This window comes from Arachis ipaensis, chromosome B10 (assembly GCF_059453495.1).
Source record: "Arachis ipaensis isolate K30076 ecotype BB chromosome B10, ASM5945349v1, whole genome shotgun sequence".
In the NCBI taxonomy this organism is placed as follows: domain Eukaryota; kingdom Viridiplantae; phylum Streptophyta; class Magnoliopsida; order Fabales; family Fabaceae; genus Arachis; species Arachis ipaensis.
In genome coordinates this window covers 31,659,618-31,678,685 of record NC_142435.1, presented here as the reverse complement: position 1 = coordinate 31,678,685, position 19,068 = coordinate 31,659,618, and the positions used below count along the sequence as shown (strand labels likewise).

Below are 19,068 nucleotides of genomic sequence, written 5' to 3'. Positions count from 1 at the left end.
TTATAAGTCAAAAACTACAAAAAAGATAGCTTTTTGGAGTTTCCAAACGGACCTAAGTTTAATTCAGTTCTATAGCGGTCAATCATGTGTGCTTGTCTGCTGGCTTTTCCTCTTCCTTCTGCACTTTATCATATTGATGGACAATTATGATGCGGCTATGTTGTCGTTTCAATCCAGGGAGACCATGTTGTTCAACTTTTTCTGTGATGTAAGCAACATTGGAATTGTATTACGGGAAGAACTAATTAGCGAATTTTTGCGCTTGAAGCAATTGAGACTCTATAGCAAGAATGCTTGTCAAGCCTTTTAGTGATTGGCTCATTTTCTCTCATAAACCTAGGGAACCAAACATTTCTGAGCTCTCTCTTATCAAGGACAAGTATCTTTTGCGCTATAATGATTATCAGCTTGCGAAAGATCATTTTCACACTCTTGCGAAGGATAACGAATTCAAGAATCTCTGCTTCTCTCTCTACGATTGGTACAAAAGTGGTAAACAAAGCTCGTACAAGTTTTTAATAAGATGTATGACAGATCTAAAACCTTTGTGGCTTCATCAGAGCGTTGCTAAGACTGAATGTGGTGTTTTGAAGGGCCACGCTAATGCTATTGAAGAAGGATTGGTGGTGGTTGACGGTGATGGAGTGATCCTATGCCTGATGTCTCTAGCTATATCCTCTCTCAGGTCATCCTCTTCTTGGAGAGGAAACGCCATTTCCAGGAGGCCGTCGACACAGGTGCCACCACTGCGAGGGCTGGTCCGCCGCCTTTTTCAACCGGAACAGCCACATTCTATTCAATTTGCAACAGGTCAGATTTTGCATTCTGTTAAATGTCGTTAATTAATGGTAGAAATAATTAGTAAGGGTTACAGTTTTAGCTGTAATTAGTTAGTTGGTTAGAATTTCGTTTTCAATTAGACTTATTGTAGGAACCTGTGGAAGCATGTAGTGTAGGCTATAGCTATAAGCTTATTCCTTCAATGAGAAATCATTTCCCCTATTAACTCTTAAATCTTGATACATTTGATTTCCCTTTTTCATTATTATTTTGGATCCTCTAGGATACGCAAGATCTTCAGATCCCAAACTTGCTGGAATCAATAAGAGAGGTGCAAAAGCGTAAGGATGGTGGCCACCTCAATGACAATTTGTCGAGTGAAATATTTCACTATTTCTGTGGTATGGCTAGCAAAAACAAACGTGGCAGAGCCATTCTGGAGGAATTGAATAACATCAAGTTATTTAAAGGCTTGGATAAGGTTTCTTGTTAAAACTTTGGAATATGATTCATTCAGATTGGGGATTTGGATAGGGACCATCATAATAAATTCAAGACTCTCATGAAGTCCCCTGACTTCAGTCAAGTCTACCTTTCTCTATATTGGGGCGACGAACGTCTACAGTTTGCTTATGTCTCCCTAAGAAGCCGAGACGAAAAGGTCTTGAAGATAGATAAGAGTGTTGTCGTTGATGAATATGTGTTTTTAAGACGTTGTGTTAGGTGTAGTGGTTAGTGGACTGAGATCCCTGTGAACATTGATAGCTCTATACTCTCATTGATCATTTACTTCTGTTATAAGGTATGGGATTTCCATAAGATATATGGTTCCCGCTGGATCAAGGAGGGACTTGTAGTTGTGGATCATTTCAGAGGTTGGATCACAGAATTCCTCAAGAATAACATAGACATGCTCTCCGAATTGTACGAGGTTGGTTTCTTTGTTCTTGTCATGTTCCGTCTATTTCTTGTTCTTCATATTATATGCAACATAGCACGAATTTTATTTGGTATGCTTTTGGATGACCCATGATTCTAGTGATTGTTTTATGATATGTCACTTAATTAGTTAATCTGAATCCACCTAGGTTTTGAACTCGATTTATGGAAAGTTCTGAATTTTATCCATTGTAGCGTGTGTATCGTGATGTATGTGGTTCTCATTGTTAGATTGACCATCTGCTTCATTCTTGTCTTCGAGAGGAGCAAATTTCCTTTGCTAGTTAGTGTACATGCTCCAAAAGTTTTCTACTCTTTTGATATCCTCCATGTTAATTTGCAAATCAACTCAATGCTGTGACTGTGGTTGTTTAGGCTGCTGACTTTCTTGAAACCCCAAGCCTGTTGCTACTTATATTACAACTGAGGAGGTGACAGATCTGGTGATGAGGTTCCTTGACAAGGCATCGGTGTTGATTGGGAAACTATCATTTTTACGAATGCTTTCATCCCTTTTCATTAAATTCATAAAGTAAGGTTGGCCATTAAATAGGAAATTCGTTTGCTGTTGTTAATCAAAGGACTACTTGATTTGCTCGTTCACCATTTTTATGTTTACTTTCTTGGTGAACTTCAGTTTGTTTTCTATTTAAAGGTTTGTAGCAGCAATTGATGATGAATTCATTCATTGGGATATTGCTCTATCGATCCCATCTAGTGGAATTTAGATCCTCTAAATTTTGGATTTTCACTTGAGAGAGTAAAGTGTGATCTCTCACCATTGAATGGTTTCTTTCTCATATTTCTTTTGGTTCTACCTATGAAATAAATAGCGAGAGATCACATTTTACCGTCTAAAGTAAAATCCAAAATTTAGAAGATCCAAATCCCACCTAATGGGATAAGATTTTATTGTTGTTGTATGGAGCTATTGGTTATTTCTTTTCTGATTATAATGTTCTCTTTCAAAAATGAAATGCTGTTGCTCACCTGGTTTGAACTTGATAGGTGTCCACTCCCTCTAAAGATGTAAATGGTAGGTGCTTTCCTTTCCATAATCATTCAAAGTGTCATCAATGTTTGTGAGATGTATGGTGATCGTATTTAGCAAAGGTGAATGCTAAAACATAGGAGATCAATACGTTTAGTATTAAAAAGAAAGGGAATTAGCTAGTATTTGTTAAAGAATAAATTACCATATGTACCCATAAAAGATACAGACGCTGACAAATGCACTTATGTAGAAAAGAAACGACACTTGTAACCACGGAAGATGCCTTATGTATAACAAAAGTATCCAAACTCTAAAAAATTATTCAAAAATCACAAATTGTCCTTCTCTCCACCACTGCTACCATCATCCCCAAATTATTCATGGTGTGCTGTTGTACCTTACCCTCCCCCACCACCACTGCCACCGTTACCACCACCACCACCACCATGGCCAAATATGAAGAAAGTTATCATGTTTCCTAAGGTCTTGCTTGGAACAGGAGGATCCATCCTCTTGTGGAGATTCACCGCAACTGTGCTTAACAACGAGGAGTTAGGACATAACCCTAGTGCAAAAGCCGTACACTTGCAAATTAGTGCTGCCACTGCTTCAAATCTTGTCTGATGAATTGGTGCAATCGTGGCTTTGAGGGCTTCGATTTTGGAAGCTTCGAACACGAACCTCTTGTAGACCAATTTCGGGAGACCAAAGTAGGGTTTCTCTTGGTAAACCGATCGGTCTCCTTGAGAAAAAAACGAACATTCTAGTGTCCAGTAAGGACGGAGAGGGTAATGGGTGGTTCTGATCTTGGTGGTGGTTGGTGATGGCATCCCAGTCATTGACGAAGTTGATGAGAGTGAAAATGTCGCCAAGCTTGTGAGAGGCGCAGAGTGTAATTTCAATTCCTTCGCAATGGAAGCAGTTGATTTGAATGGCCATGATGGGAGCATGCTCTGAATTGTTCATATTGGTTCTGGCCAAATTGTGTGAAAATAGAGGAAACAGATTAACTTGGATTAGGTTGTTAAGAAAGTGCTTGTTGCTGCCCACCATTGCTACTGTTGTTTTGTCTCTCTCGTTCTTCATCATCTTCTTCTCCTTCTTTCGCTGCACTACACTCCTCTACTACTGTTAGGAATTCAAGGTTTCTATTGTTGTCTTTTCAAAGGAGTACCCCACCTCCACTTAGTGTTTGGAGGAAATGACGGCTAGTGTTGATGCAAAATTGAGAACTATGAGAGTTGTGAATATAATTTCATACACGCTTGTTTGAATATGAACTTTGAGAATTTTTGAACCAGCATTTGATTTTCTTCCAAGTTTTATGATTACTTTTGGTTAAGTTGTGCACCTAACTATCTTTCTAAAATACTTGAGGAAGTATTTTAGCTCTTAGCCAAATCTGTGTTCATTTTGTTTTCAAACTCTACATAATCTACTTCAACATAAAATTGTATTAAAGTAAAGCCACGTTTATGCTTTTGTTACTCTCTCGAAGGATGTTGTTGCTTAACTTTTCTTTTAGACCGTGAAGTGATTTTTTCGCAAGTTTTCGATTCTTTTATGAACAATGTATTCGGAAGTATTTTTAATCATGCTCTTGAGTTCTGTGAGCTTTGTCTTGGGTTTGAGATATTCCTTTTTGTAACAAGCGAAGCGTTAGTCTTTTTAGAATGCAGTTCGTGAACGTAAAAAGGTGGAGCGGTAAGTGTACAACGTTATGAGGAGTTGTGGGGGTTTTATTCCTTGTGAAAGAGTTTGCGGGGGTTAGACTTGTGACCAGGTATGGAGTTGTAAAGTGACTGATGAAGTTGGGAAGTTGAAGCTCTGAAGTGGGTACGCGATCTGTGAGCGAACGTTATGTCCGCTGTTTAAATACCAGCATGCTTTGTAGCCTTTTACCACATTAACTACCGCTTTGCTTTGTGAATGCCTATCTTGATTTGCACCCTATTTTGTTCCTTCAAATTTTTGTAGAGACTTGAAACTATATAACCTTTTTGCATCGAGCCTATCTTGTATCTTCTGCCTTACACCATACTTTACAAATATATTTAATTCTTATGGTAGTTCCGTATTTGAATACTTATATATATATTGCCAAGGTTCATTACTCTTCTAAAAAGTATTTAAGAGTAAAGTACTAAGACTATGTATTATCTTATGTATTACTTTAATTTTTGAGGATGAAAATTTTTATAAGTGGAGTAGGATGTCAGACCCCGAATTTTCAGAAACTAAATATTGTTATTTAATGATTTATTTTATTTACTCGAGAATATAATTTCCAGGAATTTATATATTAATTGAGTATTTTCTTATTATTGATTTAAAACTTTAGTGATTGAAAAATAATGAGAGTTTTATCTGCTTTAGTTTGAATAATTAGATTTTGAATTTTATTTTATGATTTAAAGGAAATTAATTTAATTATCTCCAGTTATTGAGTTAGAGTATCTATTTGAAAATAAATTTGTAAATTAATGATTAAATAGTATTTTTATAGATATTATTGTTGGATTAAAAATTTGGTTTTCAATTACCCTATTACCCTAATTTTACTAAAATTACTATATTACCCCTAACCCTTATTTTGCTATACCCATCCCCCTTCCAATCTAACATTCCTCCACGCTGCGCAGCCCCAACCCCCCATCTTCACTATCTTCGCTACGCAGCCCTAGCCTCTTCTTCACCCTCTTCCCTGTGCAGCACACACCCACGGATTGTGGAAGGAAAGCTTGGCACCGTCGAACAGAGAAGGAAGGGAGAGGGAAGAGTTGCTCGCACCGTCACCACGCTGCTGCTGCGACCTAACCGCGTTGCCGCTGACCCGTGAAGCTACCGCCAGAACCGCGCGAGGAGCGTCATCGTCCTGTGGAGCCGTGTCGTCGCCATTCAGCCCACTGTCGGAGCAGAGACGTGCGAGGGAGGAAGACACCGCCAGGAGCTTCGCGCTGCTGCCACTGTCTGTGCCGTCTTCGTCATCGCCGACCCCTTTCGCCGCCGTCGTCATTGACGAGCCCAGCCGCTGCCATCACATCTCCATTGCCCTTGAGGATGGTCAGCCGCCAATCTGGTCTGAGGGAGAGGGAATGCCTCTGCTGCCAGCTTTGGGGTGTCATTCAAGCCGCTGCCCAGCCACCGTCAAGCATAGTCTGCCGTCAGAAAAGGGTTCAAGCCTCTGCTAATGGAGCTAGCCGGGACTATTCCAAGGTTTTGCCGCTCATTCCGATCCTGCTCTATTTTGGTTAATGCCGTTGTCATTATTCTGGCTACTTCTGCCGTCGCCGGAAAAACACTGCCGTCGAAAACAGCCGCGGAGTCCTCTGTGTTAGTAAGCTCTAACCTTGCTTCAGCTTCTTTATCTGTTAAGTTTTCCATTACCATGAGAGTTGTTGCTAAGGCTGGTTGTGCTAGGAGTTTATCGCGTGTTGTCGTCGTTCTGGTCACCGGCTGTGGCGTTGGTGTTGTCGGAACCGCCACTGGTGCTGCCGTTACTTGGTTCCCTCGAGTATGGTAAGCATTTTTGTTTTGAAGAGTCCTTTAATCGCTGCTCTGTTATCATACGCTGAAGTTTTACGGCGTTAATTGCTATAAGATTGAGTTTTGGTTGTTGTATGTCGCGATTAGAGTTGCTATGGTTACTGCGAAAGTGGCTTGGAGCTGAGGTTGCGGTTGTCGGTGATTTCGGGTTGAGATAGAAGGTTCCTGTGACGCGTTTGGGTTATGGTTTTGCGTATTGAGGTAGGGGCTTTTCTAAAGAGCTATTTTATATTTGGAATTGTTATAAATGGATACTGGTGTGAGAATTATATACTTTTAGTGATTGTACCAGGCTTATGTATTGTTTGGGTACTTGATGAGCGGATAATTTATACGCTTTTTGGCATTGTTTTTAGTATGTTTTTAGTAGAATCTAGTTACTTTTAGGGATGCTTTCATTAGTTTTTATGTTAAATTCACATTTCTAGACTTTACTATGAGTTTGTGTGTTTTTCTGTGATTTCAGGTATTTTCTGGCTGAAATTAAGGGACTTGAGCAAAAATCAGATTCAGAGGTTGAAGAAGGACTGCTGATGCTGTTGGATTCTGACCTCCTTGCACTCAAAGTGGATTTTCTGGAGCTACAGAACTCAAAATGGCGCGCTTCCAATTGCGTTGGAAAGTGGACATCCAGGGCTTTCCAGCAATATATAATAGTCTATACTTTGGCCGAGTTTAGATGACGTAAAATGGCGTTGAACGCCAGTTCTACGCTGCTGTCTGGAGTTAAACGCCAGAAATACGTCACAAACCAGAGTTGAACGCCAGAAATACGTTACAACCTGGCGTTCAACTCCAGAAAGAGCCTCTGCACGTGTAACATTCAAGCTCATCCCAAGCACACACCAAGTGGGCTCCGGAAGTGGATTTATGCATCAATTACTTACTTCTGTAAACCCTAGTAGCTAGTTTAGTATAAATAGGACCTTTTACTATTGTATTAGACATCTTATGATCTTTTGAACCATCTTTTGATCATAGTGATCACGTTTTGGGGGCTAGCCATTCGACCATGCCTGGACCTTTCACTTATGTATTTTTAACGGTAGAGTTTCTACACTCCATAGATTAAGGTGTGGAGCTCTGCTGTTCCTCAAAGATTAATGCAAAGTACTACTGTTTTTCTATTCAACTCAACTTATTCCGCTTCTAAGATATTCATTCGCACTTCAACATGAATGTGATGAACGTGACAATCATCATCATTCCCTATGAACGCATGCCTGACAACCACTTCCATTTTACCTTCGATTGAATGATTATCTCTTGGATCTCTTAATCAGAATCTTCGTGGTATAAGCTAGATTGATAGCGGCCTTCATGAGAATCCGGAAAGTCTAAACCTTATCTGTGGTATTTCGAGTAGGATTCTGGGATTGAATGACTGTGACGAACTTCAAACTCGCGAGTGCTGGGCGTAGTGACAGACGCAAAAGGAGGGTGAATCCTATTCCAGTATGATCGAGAACCTCAGATGATTAGCCGTGCTGTGACAGAGCATTTGGACCATTTTCACAAGAGGATGGGATGCAGCCATTGACAACGGTGATGCCTCCAGACGATTAGCCATGTAGTGACAGCGCATCGGACCATTTTCCAGAGAGGATCAAAAGTAGCCATTGCCAATGGTGATGTCCTTGCATAAAGCCAGCCATAGAAAGGAGTAAGACTGATTGGATGAAGACAGCAGAAAAGCAGAGGTTCAGAGGAACGAAGGCATCTCTATACGTTTATCTGAAATTCTCACCAATGATATACATAAGTATTTCTATCCCTATTTTATTATGTATTTTCGAAAACTCCATAACTATTTTATATCCGCCTGACTGAGATTTACAAGGTGACCATAGCTTGCTTCAAACCGACAATCTCCATGGGATCGACCCTTACTCACGTAAGGTTTATTACTTGGACGACCCAGTGCACTTGCTGGTTAATTGTATCGAAGTTGTGAATGAAAAACAATTTATTAAGACGTGCGTACAGAGTTTTTGGCGCCGTTGCCTGAGATCACAATTTCGTGCACCAGTACTTTGGATGAATATGATTATATGTTTTGATTAGATTATTGTTTGGTTTTGATAAATCAATTGTTGCTGAACTGTTTCTTTAAAGTTTTGGAATTGAGTTTAATCGGTTGATAATGATTTGATTTTTGAAACGGTTTTCTTGAGATATGAAAATGACATAACTGTTGGATTTAGCTTGCTTTTGAACTGGTTTTGGATTTTGGACCGTTGAAAAGGATTGTGGATTTGTTTGGTTGGGACCCGAAAAGGGTGGCAGAGTCCAAGATTTAAGGGAGGTGCTGCCGAAATTTCTAAAGAATCTGAGTCTTTGTTTGAAATGTTATTTGAAGAATTATGGATTTAAGGCCTTTACTATCTTACTTGGGGAATTGTTAATTTGAGACTTTTATTATCTTTACCTGAAGTAATTGCGGAAGTGCTGAAATTATGTTTCGAAAAGAATTATTGAAAAGAGAATTATGACTTAGCCTTGTTTCCTACAGAAAAATATTATGTTTTTGGGTGCAAGTCATTAGAAAGAGGTTTATGCTGAGGGCTGTTTTAAAGATAAAAAGAGTTTATGTTCTTCTTTAATTTGATTAAAAGGTTTTACTCGAAGGAGTTTCAATGACTTTGAAACAACTTGAAAGTTTATTGATAAGTCTAATTTTTACAATGTTTTAGGAAAAAGTTTAAAGCACTCTTTGAATTCTTAGTTTTCAAGACTAAACAATCTTTGAGCAGTTTGAAACACTTTAGATTTAATCATGGAAATGGAATTGGTTTTGGTTAAGTAAAAGAAATGGTCTTAAAAATGTGTTCAGAGTAATTGACTACATGACTCGGTTTGACTTAGATTCTACTTCTATTATTCAAATAAGGAATCCAAAGTTTTAAAGATTTTAAACGAATTTGATGAAATGAATTATGTTATTCTCCCCTAAAGACTTGAGACTCTGTCGAGGAACTTTTGTTATAAAATCCCATTGTTGGATGGATGATTTTGAATATTTTGAAAGAGATCTTTAATTTGTCATGGTTTTGGAAGTTTTGGAAAGAGGATGCCGAGGGTGGCTTTGTTTTAAAAAGGGAACCTACTTTGAGTAAAGGTGGCTTATGAGTCTGAGATGATTTGAGGAATGTGAACTTTAAAGTCAAGGCTGAAAAGAATTGATTTTTGATTTCAAAGTGAAGTGAATTGAGAAAAAGTGATTTATGGCTTGAATAATGATTTTATGGATTTGATGATGTTGGATGGTGGAAGTGCTATTTTGTTATGAGCTGGAATGGCTGTGTATGATAATGAATTATGGCTGATTGTGGAATATGTTATGAGCCGGATGGCTGACTATGAATCATGAATTTAAGTCGGATGGCTGAGATGAATGTTGATTTATGGCTGAGAATAAATGCATACATGCTGAGTTACTGATATTGTGATTGTTGCACTTCCAATTATCTGAGATACGAGTTTCCCTGGGTAGAAGCAGTGGCTAGCCACCACGTGATCCAGGTTGAGACTCGATACTCTGCTGACCCTATGTCGTAAGTGTGGCCAGACACTGTGAAAGTTCTAGATGAGCTCGCCCCCGTGAATATACACCAGTGAGGGTGTTGGATGTGAATTATGATTATGATTGTGAGCAACTCGAGTTGGGGATGCACGACAGAGGGACAGTCCAATGGTTAGCTACCAGGACTTGTCGGGTTGGCTTTATAACCGACAGATGATATCATCAGCCACTAGGACAGGCATTCATCATATGCATCTATGTGATATTGTGTGGGTGTGCATATTGTACTTGGTTTGCCTTTGTGATTACTTGTGATTAACTGCTAATTGTTCTACTTGCAGTAACTGTTTGTTTGTGCTTGAACTTTCCTATTTGTGTTTGCGACTGAGACTCTGTTGGACTATGGTGATTGGTTGTTGTTTGGGTTGTTTGGGCCTAGAGGCGTGGTTGATCATGAGGTGGGCCAAAAGCCATGTCTGGTTGATGTTTCTGGTTTGGAAAAGTATGAAGAACTATTCTGGTTCAGCATAGATAAACCTTTTGAAAGGCTTTTGAATTTTTAAGAAATGAACCGTTTCCTCTTTCAGAAAAGATTTCAGATACTTTTTATAGTAGACCTTTGTTTTTTGAAAAAATACATAAAGCGGTTATTAATCACTGTAACGATTTTATCTTGCGTATCCTATTATAGTAATTCTGCAACCTATAGTGAGAACCCTTTCGTGGATGATGTTCTCACTCCCCTACAGGTCTTTTCTTTTTCAGGTTACAGACGATGAAGTTCGAAAGAGCTTAATTCTTTTCTGTTAGACGATATTTCTGTATTGTTTTAGTATTTATATTTCCCTCACCTTTAGCTTTGCAAGTTTTGTAAGAGGGATAGGATTTTGATATGAGATATTTGTAAATTAATATGTATGTATACGTATATGTATATATATATATATATATATATATATATATATATATATATATATATATATATATATATATATATATATATATATATATATATGAAATTTTTGTGAGTATTGTAATTTATATTGTAAGTATGAATGTATGTTTATTAAAGATTCTGTTAAAGTTTTAAACAGGCTCATATTTTAGTATTTAAATATTACAAGAATCGTCGTAATACCCGAGCTATTAGAGTGTCGTGGCCGGAAGCGTGACATTTTGATAGTTAGAGTGTTACATCATGGTATCAGAGCGGTCTTTTCTATAGAGCCTGATGAATGGACCGACTATGCTTCAATTGCATACTCTGAGCGTTTGTCATGTAATAGGTCTTGTTCAGATAACAAGAATTAGAGATTTATGCACAAGACGGTCTATTGATTAATGCCATTAGCTTTGCATTGCATAATTCCTGATATTAAGTTTGGCCGGCTTAATACTAGTGAATTATGTATGTGAAAGTACTAATGGATTATCATAGATGATATACGAGTTTTTGGGTAAAGTGAATCGCGGGTTTTGGGAACTTTAGAAACTATTTCTCGAGGTTATTCAGTTATGTGTCTTGAATTCTGTTCAAGTCACTTGTTCTTTCATAGCCTAACTTGAAGTTCTTATTTGCTAATCCTTTTGAAAAGTAGTTTGATTTTTTCAACCCTATTCCTCTATTCATATGCATCCTTGTTTGATCCTAATTGCATATGCCTGTTTGAAATCCTTAATGTATCTGTCTTTCTCTGTTTAAACCCTTCTTCTGGATTCATGTATTTTTCTATATGATTTTGATCTTATTTTGATGCCGCATGCTTTTTTTAAGTTCTTATTCCGGGTCTCTTTTTGAAGAAATTATGATTCATAATTTTCTCTTATTCGGCTATATTTATAATCAATTTTTGAATTTTTATAAAGTCACTTTTGGTTCAATATACACTCATCTACATAAAACTTTGAAAATTTCTTATGCAATTTAAAAAACTATTTATTTCTAGTACCTCACCTGATCTTCTACTCGTTTAAAGAATTATACTTACTCTAAATACAATTTGATTTTTCAAATAACCTTACTACAGTTCCTATGCATATCTTTATTTGATTATGTGCTTAGGTATTTTTCAAAATTTTAGAAAGAAAGGATTTTCGTCTTTATTCCGGTTGATCTTCGTTTGACAATTTTCGCCTAATTCATTTTTAATCGAATTTAATTTAGCATGATACATTTGCTTATGCAATTGTTGTTCTTTTGAAAATATTGGGCTCATATCTTTCCTTTCTAGCATGGACTAATTCCTTAAGTCTTTGTTTCTATGGATGTCATACTTGACTTTGTTTTTAACTAATTTTTTACATCTTGTGAACATTACCATTGATCTTGGTATCCCCTCTCTTGTGAATATCCTTCTTATGTGAGTCAGCTTGATTCATTTTAAATTAGTGCATCGTTTATCCTCTCATTGTCTCTATCAGAGTTCTTAGTCAAAGATTTATTCTTGAGAAATTACTAGCGATTGAGTTGTCTTTTCCTATGACTTTTGGTATTCTTTTGGAACAGTTGAAAGTTTGTTTGATGTCTCATGCCTAGTGGACCTTGTTTGAACTCCCTTGATTTAAGATCCTTTCTTGTATGGCTTGACTCCTTTTTAACTACATCCTAAACTTCTTGAATGTCCTTCTGAGATGGTGATTTCAAGTATACTTTTGGAGTCTTGTTTTGAACTTTTTAAAGAAGTTTTGAATTCTCTTTGAAGAAAATTCCAAACTAAATTTTTCTGTTGCTTGATTGTAATTGAAACCATCCTTCAATTTTTGACAAAGTTGTTTTGAAGTTGGCATGCACCATTTTAAATGAAGTTTTAGAAAGTTTCCATATTTATCGGAAGTCTGTCTGTTTGCAACGCACCACTTATGTCCTTTACTAACTTATAAACAAATTTTTACCTCGAATTTTCTTTTCTAAATAGAGTTTAATTTCTTCTTCCGTCTTTTCAATAATTTCATACACGCTTGTTTGAATATGAACTTTGAGAATTTTTGAACTAGCATTTGATTTTCTTCCCAGTTTTATGATTACTTTTGGTTAAGTTGTGCACCTAACTATCTTTCTAAAATACTTGAGGAAGTATTTTAGCTCTTGGCCAAACCTGTGTTCATTTGTTTTAAAACTCTACGTAATCTACTTCAACATAAAATTGTATTAAAGTAAAGCCACGTTTATGCTTTTGTTACTCTCTCGAAGGATGTTGTTGCTTAACTTTTCTTTTAGACCGTGAAGTGATTTTTCCGCAAGTTTTCAATTCTTTTATGAACAATGTATTCGGAAGTATTTTTAATTGTGCTCTTGAGTTCTGTGAGCTTTGTCTTGGGTTTGAGATATTCCTTTTTGTAAACCCTATACTTCTTGGCTCAACTTGATTTTTGTTCAAACTACTACACTACCTTCTCTTTTATCGTTCTTATCATACTTCTTTGATTCGGGGTTATTTTGAGATTTTTAAAGTGTATTTTCTTCCCAGCACTCTTCATTTCTTGTACACCCTTGATTGCTTGTGATCCAACAATCCTTTCAAGTTCTTGCGAGTTTAGTCCTTATCGCTTGTCCTTCTCTAAGGTTTAGTACTCTTCTGAATACACTCGAGGATTGCCTTAGAGTCACGCATGACCGTTAGGCGTAACAAGTGAAGCGGTAGTCTCTTTAGAATGCAGTTCGTGAACTTGAAAAGGTGGAGTGGTAAGTATACAACGTTATGAGGAGTTGTGGGGGTTTTATTCCTTGTGAAAGAGTTTGCGGTGTTACACTTGTGACCAGGTATGGAGTTGTAAAGTGACTGATGAAATTGGGAAGTTGAAGCTCTGAAGCGGGTACGAGATCTGTGAGCGAACGTTATGTCCGCTGTTTAAATACCAGCATGCTTTGTAGCCTTTTACCACATTAACTACCACTTTGCTTTGTGAATGCCTATCTTGATTTGCACCCTATTTTGTCCCTTCAAATTTTTGTAGAGACTTGAAACTATATAACCTTTTTGCATCGAGCCTATCTTGTATCTTCTGACTTACACCATACTTTACAAATATCTTTAATTCTTATGGTAGTTCGGTATTTGAATACTTATATATATATATATATATATATATATATATATATATATATATATATATATATATATATATACACCAAGGTTCATTACTCTTCTAAAAAGTATTTAAGAGTAAAGTACTAAGACTATGTATTATCTTATGTATTACTTTAATTTTAAGGACGAAAATTTTTATAAGTGTGGTAGGATGTAAGACCCCGAATTTTCAAAAACTAAATATTGTTATTTAATGATTTATTTTATTTACTCGAGAATATAATTTTCAGAAATTTATATATTAATTGAGTATTTCTTATTATTGATTTAAAACTTTAGTGATTGAAAAATAATGAGAGTTTTATCCGCTTTAGTTTGAATAATTAGATTTTAAATTTTATTTTATGATTTAAAGGAAATTAATTTAATTATCTCCAGTTATTGAGTTAGAGTATCTATTTGAAAATAAATTTGTAAATTAATGATTAAATGGTATTTTTATAGATATAATTTGTTGGATTAAAAATTTGGTTTTCCATATTACCCTAATTTTGCCATACCCATCCCCCTTTGAATCTTCCAACACGCTGCGCAGCCCCAACCCCCCCCCCTCTTCACTATCTTCACTGCGCAGCCCTAGCCTCTTCTTCACCCTCTTTCCTGCGCAGCACACACCCACGGATATTGGAAGGAAAGCTTGGCACCGTCGAACAGAGACGGAAGGGAGAGGGAAGAGTTGCTCGCGCCGTCACCACGCTGCTGCTGCGACCTAACCGCATCGCCGCTGACCCGTGAAGTTGCTGCCAAAACCATGCGAGGAGCGTTGGCATCCTGTGGAGTCATGTCGTCGCCGTTTAGCCCACTTCCGGAGCAGAGACGCGCAAGGGAGGAAGATGCCGCCAGGAGCTTCACGCCGCTGCCGCTGTCTGTGCCGTCTTTGTCGTCGCCAACCCCTTTTGTAGCCGCCGTCGTTAACGAGCCCAGCCGCTGCCGTCACATCTCCATTGCCGTTGAGGATGATCAGCCGCCGATCTGGTCTGAGGGAGAGGGAACGTCTCTACTGCCAGCTTTGGGGTGTCGTTCAAGCCGCTGCATAGCCACTGTTAAGCTAAGTCCGCCGTCAGAAAAGGGTTCAAGCCGCCGCTAATGGAGCTAGCCGGGACTGTTCCAGGGTTTTGCCACTCATTCCGATCATGCTCTGTTTTGGTTAATGCCGTTGTCGTTGTTCTTGCTACTTCTGCTGTCGCCGGAAAAACACTGCCGCCGCCTCTGTCGCCGAAAACAGCCGCTGAGTCCTCTATGTTAGTAAGCTCTAACCCTGCTTCAGCTTCTTTATCTGTTAAGTTTTCCATTGCCATGAGAGTTGTTGCTAAGGCTGGTTGTGCTAGGAGTTTATCGCGTGTTGCCGTCGTTCTGGTTACCGGCTGTGGCGTTGGTGTTGCCGGAACCGCCACTGGTGCTGCCGCTTCTTGGTTTCCTCGAGTACGGTAACCGTTTTTGGTTTGAAGAGACCTTTAATCGCTGCTCTGTTATCATATGCTGAAGTTTTGTGGCGTTAATTACTATAAGAAATAGTTTTAGTTGTTGTATGTCACAATTAGAGTTGCTGTGGTTACTGCAAAAGTGGCTTGGAGCTGAGGTTGCGGTTGTCGGTGATTTCGGGTTGAGAGAGAAGGTTCCTATGACGCGTTTGGGTTATGGTTTTGCGTATTAAGGTAGGGGCATTTCTAAGGAGCTATTTTATATCTAGAATTGTTATAAATCTGGTGTGAGAATCATATACTTTTAGTGATTGTACCAGTCTTATGTATTGTTTGGCTACTTTGGATGAATACGATTATATGTTTTGACTAGATTATTGTTTGGTTTTGATTAATAAATTGTTGCTGAACTGTTTCTTTTAAGTTTTGGAAATAAGTTTAATCGGTTGATAATGATTTAATTTTTGAAACGGTTTTCTTGAGATATGAAAATGAGATAACTATTGGATTTAGCTTGCTTTTAAACTGGTTTTGGATTTTGGACCGTTGAAAAAGATTGTGGATTGATTTGGTTGGGACCCGAAAAGGGTGGCAGAGTCCAAGTTTTAGGGGAGATGCTGCCGAAATTTCTAGAGAATCCGAGTCTTTGTTTGAAATGTTATTTGAAGAATTATGGATTTAAGGCCTTTACTATATTACTTGGGGAATTGTTAATTTGAGACTTTTATTATCTTTACCTGAAGTAATTGCGGAAGTGCTGAAATTATGTTTTAAAAAGAATTATTGAAAAGAGAATTATGACTTAGCCTTGTTTCCTACAAAAAAATATTATGGTTTTGGGTGGAAGTCATTAGGAAGAGGTTTATACTTGAGGGTTGTTTTAAAGATAAAAAGGGTTTATGTTCTTCTTTAATTTGATTAAAAGGTTTTACTCGAAGGAGTTTCAATGACTTTGAAACAACTTGAAAGTTTATTGATAAGTCTAATTTTTCCAATGTTTTAGGGAAAAGTTTAAAGCACTGTTTAAATTTTGAGTTTTCAAGACTAAACAATCTTTGAGAAATTTGAAACACTTTAGATTTAATCATGGAATTGGAATTGGTTTTGGTTAAGTAAAAGAAATGGTCTTAAAAATGTGTTCAGAGTAATTGACTACATGATTCGGTTTGACTTAGATCCTATTTATATTACTCAAATCAGGAATCCAAAGTTTTAAAGATTTTAAACGAATTTGATGAAATGAATTATGTTATTCTCCCCTAAAGACTTGAGACTTTGCTGAGGAACTTTTGTTATAAAATTCCGTTGTTGGATGGATGATTTTGAATATTTCGAAAGAGATCTTTAATTTGTCATGATTTTGGAAGTTTTGGAAAGAGGATGCCGAGGGTGGCTTTGTTTTAAAAAGGGAACCTACTTTGAGTAAAGGTGGCTTATGAGTCTGAGATGATTTGAGGAATGTGAACTTTAAAGTCAAGGCTGAAAAGAATTGATTTTTGATTTCAAAGTGAAGTGAATTGAGAAAAAGTGATTTATGGCTTGAATGATGATTTTATGGATTTGATGATGTTGGATGGTGGAAGTGCTATTTTGTTATGAGCTGGAATGGCTGTGTATGATAATGAATTATGGCTGATTGTGGAATATGTTATGAGCTGGATGGCTGACTATGAATCATGAATTTAAGTCGGATGGCTGAGATGAATGTTGATTTATGGCTAAGAATAAATGCATACATGCTGAGTTACTGATATTGTGATTGTTGCACTTCCAATTATCTGAGATACGAGTTTTCCTGGGTAGAAGCAGTGGCTAGCCACCACGTGCTCCAGGTTGAGACTCGATACTCTGCTGACCCTATGTCGTAAGTGTGGCCAGACACTGTGAAAGTTCTGGATGAGCTCGCCCCCGTGAATATACACCAGTGAGGGTGTTGGATGTGAATTATGATTATGATTGTGGACAACTCGAGTTGGGGATGCACGACAGAGGGACAGTCCAATGGTTAGCTACCAGGACTTGTCGGGTTGGCTTTATAACCGACAGATGATATCATCAGCCACTAGGACAGGCATTCATCATATGCATCTATATGATATTGTGTGGGTGTGCATATTGTACTTGGTTTGCCTTTGTGATCACTTGTGATTAACTGCTAATTGTTCTACTTGCAGTAACTGTTTGTTTGTGCTTGAACTTTCCTATTTGTGTTTGCGACTGGGACTCTGTTGGACTATGGTGATTGGTTGTTGTTTGGGTTGTTTGGGCCTAGAGCCGTAGTTGATCATGAGGTGGGCCAAAAGCCATGTCTGGTTGATGTTTCTGGTTTGGAAAAGTATGAAGAACTATTCTGGTTCAGCATAGATAAACCTTTTGAAAGGCTTTTGAATTTTTAAGAAATGAACCGTTTCCTCTTTCAGAAAAGATTTCAAATACTTTTTATAGTAGACCTTTGTTTTTTGAAAAGATACATAAGGCGGTTATTAATCACTGTAACGATTTTATCTCGCGTATCCTATTATAGTAATTCTGCAACCCTATAGTGAGAACCCTTTCGAGAATGATGTTCTCACTCCCCTACAGGTCTTTTCTTTTTCAGGTTATAGACGATGAAGTTCAAAAGAGCTTAATTCTTTTCTGTTAGACGATATTTCTGTATTGTTTTAGTATTTATGTTTCTCTCGCCTTTAGCTTTGCAAGTTTTGTAAGAGGGATAGGATTTTGATATGAGATGTTTGTAAATTAATATGTATGTGTGTGTGTGTGTGTGTATATATATATATATATATATATGAAATTTCTGTGAGTATTGTAATTTATATTGTAAGTATGAATGTATGTTTATTAAAGATTTGGTTAAAGTTTTAAACATGCTCATATTTTAGTATTTAAATATTACAAGAGTCATCGTAATACCCGAGCTATCAAAGTGGCGCAGCCGGAAGCGTGACATTTTGATACTTAGGGTGTTACAGTGGAGGAAAGGGCAATTTGGGATTTTTAATAGTTTTTTAGAGTTTAAGTACTTCTATCATATAGAAGACATCTTTTATGGTTACAATTGTCGTTTTTTTATATAATTACATTTGTCAGCGTTTATATTTTTCATGGGTACATATAGTTATTTATTCATTTGTTAAAGTACTAAATATTTTTTACATCATTTAATGGCCATATATAATTCTTTCCAATACCAAAAAGATTTTCTACAAAGTTTATTCTTGCATTAGTAGAAAATCTTTTGATGTTAGTTTTATATATGGAAAAAATTTATAAAGTGAAGACAAATGATAAAGTAATAAAGTAAAGAATTAATTATTATTAAATTTTTTATTTTGATAATGCATAAATCTATTACTTTGATTTAAAGGTAACTATTTTTTTTTTCATGTTACTAACTTTTTTACTTTACAAGAATTTAATCTCTTTTATATACTTTTATAGATTTCTTACATAGTTGGTCAAACCATACAATAATACGCAAGAGATATATTGGGAGCAGGGACGCAGGTACATAGAAGTAAAGGGGGGCAATGCCCCACCCCAAATTTAGTTTTTATTTTAAAAGAAAAAAAAATTAGTCTAGTCCTTCCCTTTTTTTAGGAAAAATTACCATTTGTACCCATGAACTTTACGAACGCTGACAAAAATATCCATGGAAGAAGAAAAGTGACTTTGTACCCATGAAAGACTGGATCCGTCTGTCGATAGTACCTGAACGTCATTAAAACGTTAGCTCCGTTAAGTTAAAAGCCAACATGGCACGTTAACTGCTTA

At 37.0% G+C, this 19,068-nt stretch overlaps 2 protein-coding genes across 2 annotated transcripts; both read left to right on the top strand.

The window, feature by feature from the left end:
• The first annotated feature begins 290 nt into the window (after positions 1-290).
• Positions 291-1,125, top strand: LOC107621934 (uncharacterized). The gene is made up of 2 exons (XM_016323900.3): positions 291-810; positions 1,064-1,125. The coding sequence occupies exons 1-2, from the start codon at positions 291-293 to the stop codon at positions 1,123-1,125; spliced, it is 582 nt and encodes a 193-aa protein (XP_016179386.1).
• A 13,831-nt stretch (positions 1,126-14,956) lies between these two features.
• On the top strand, positions 14,957-15,524 carry LOC148579592 (uncharacterized). The gene is made up of 3 exons (XM_088501418.1): positions 14,957-15,111; positions 15,202-15,292; positions 15,435-15,524. The coding sequence occupies exons 1-3, from the start codon at positions 14,957-14,959 to the stop codon at positions 15,522-15,524; spliced, it is 336 nt and encodes a 111-aa protein (XP_088357544.1).
• The last annotated feature ends 3,544 nt before the right edge of the window (positions 15,525-19,068 follow it).

What these genes read in the sequence shown, in the direction of transcription:
- LOC148579592 (XM_088501418.1), top strand. Translation starts at nt 14,957, where the DNA reads ATGGAGCTAGCCGGGACTGTTCCAGGGTTTTGCCACTCATTCCGATCA. An exon ending in ACAGCCGCTGAGTCCTCTAT is followed by an intron (nt 15,112 to 15,201) that starts GTTAGTAAGCTC and finishes TTGTGCTAGGAG; the next exon opens with TTTATCGCGTGTTGCCGTCG. An exon ending in CCGCTTCTTGGTTTCCTCGA is followed by an intron (nt 15,293 to 15,434) that starts GTACGGTAACCG and finishes TTACTGCAAAAG; the next exon opens with TGGCTTGGAGCTGAGGTTGC.
- LOC107621934 (XM_016323900.3), top strand. Translation starts at nt 291, where the DNA reads ATGCTTGTCAAGCCTTTTAGTGATTGGCTCATTTTCTCTCATAAACCT. An exon ending in TTCTATTCAATTTGCAACAG is followed by an intron (nt 811 to 1,063) that starts GTCAGATTTTGC and finishes TGGATCCTCTAG; the next exon opens with GATACGCAAGATCTTCAGAT.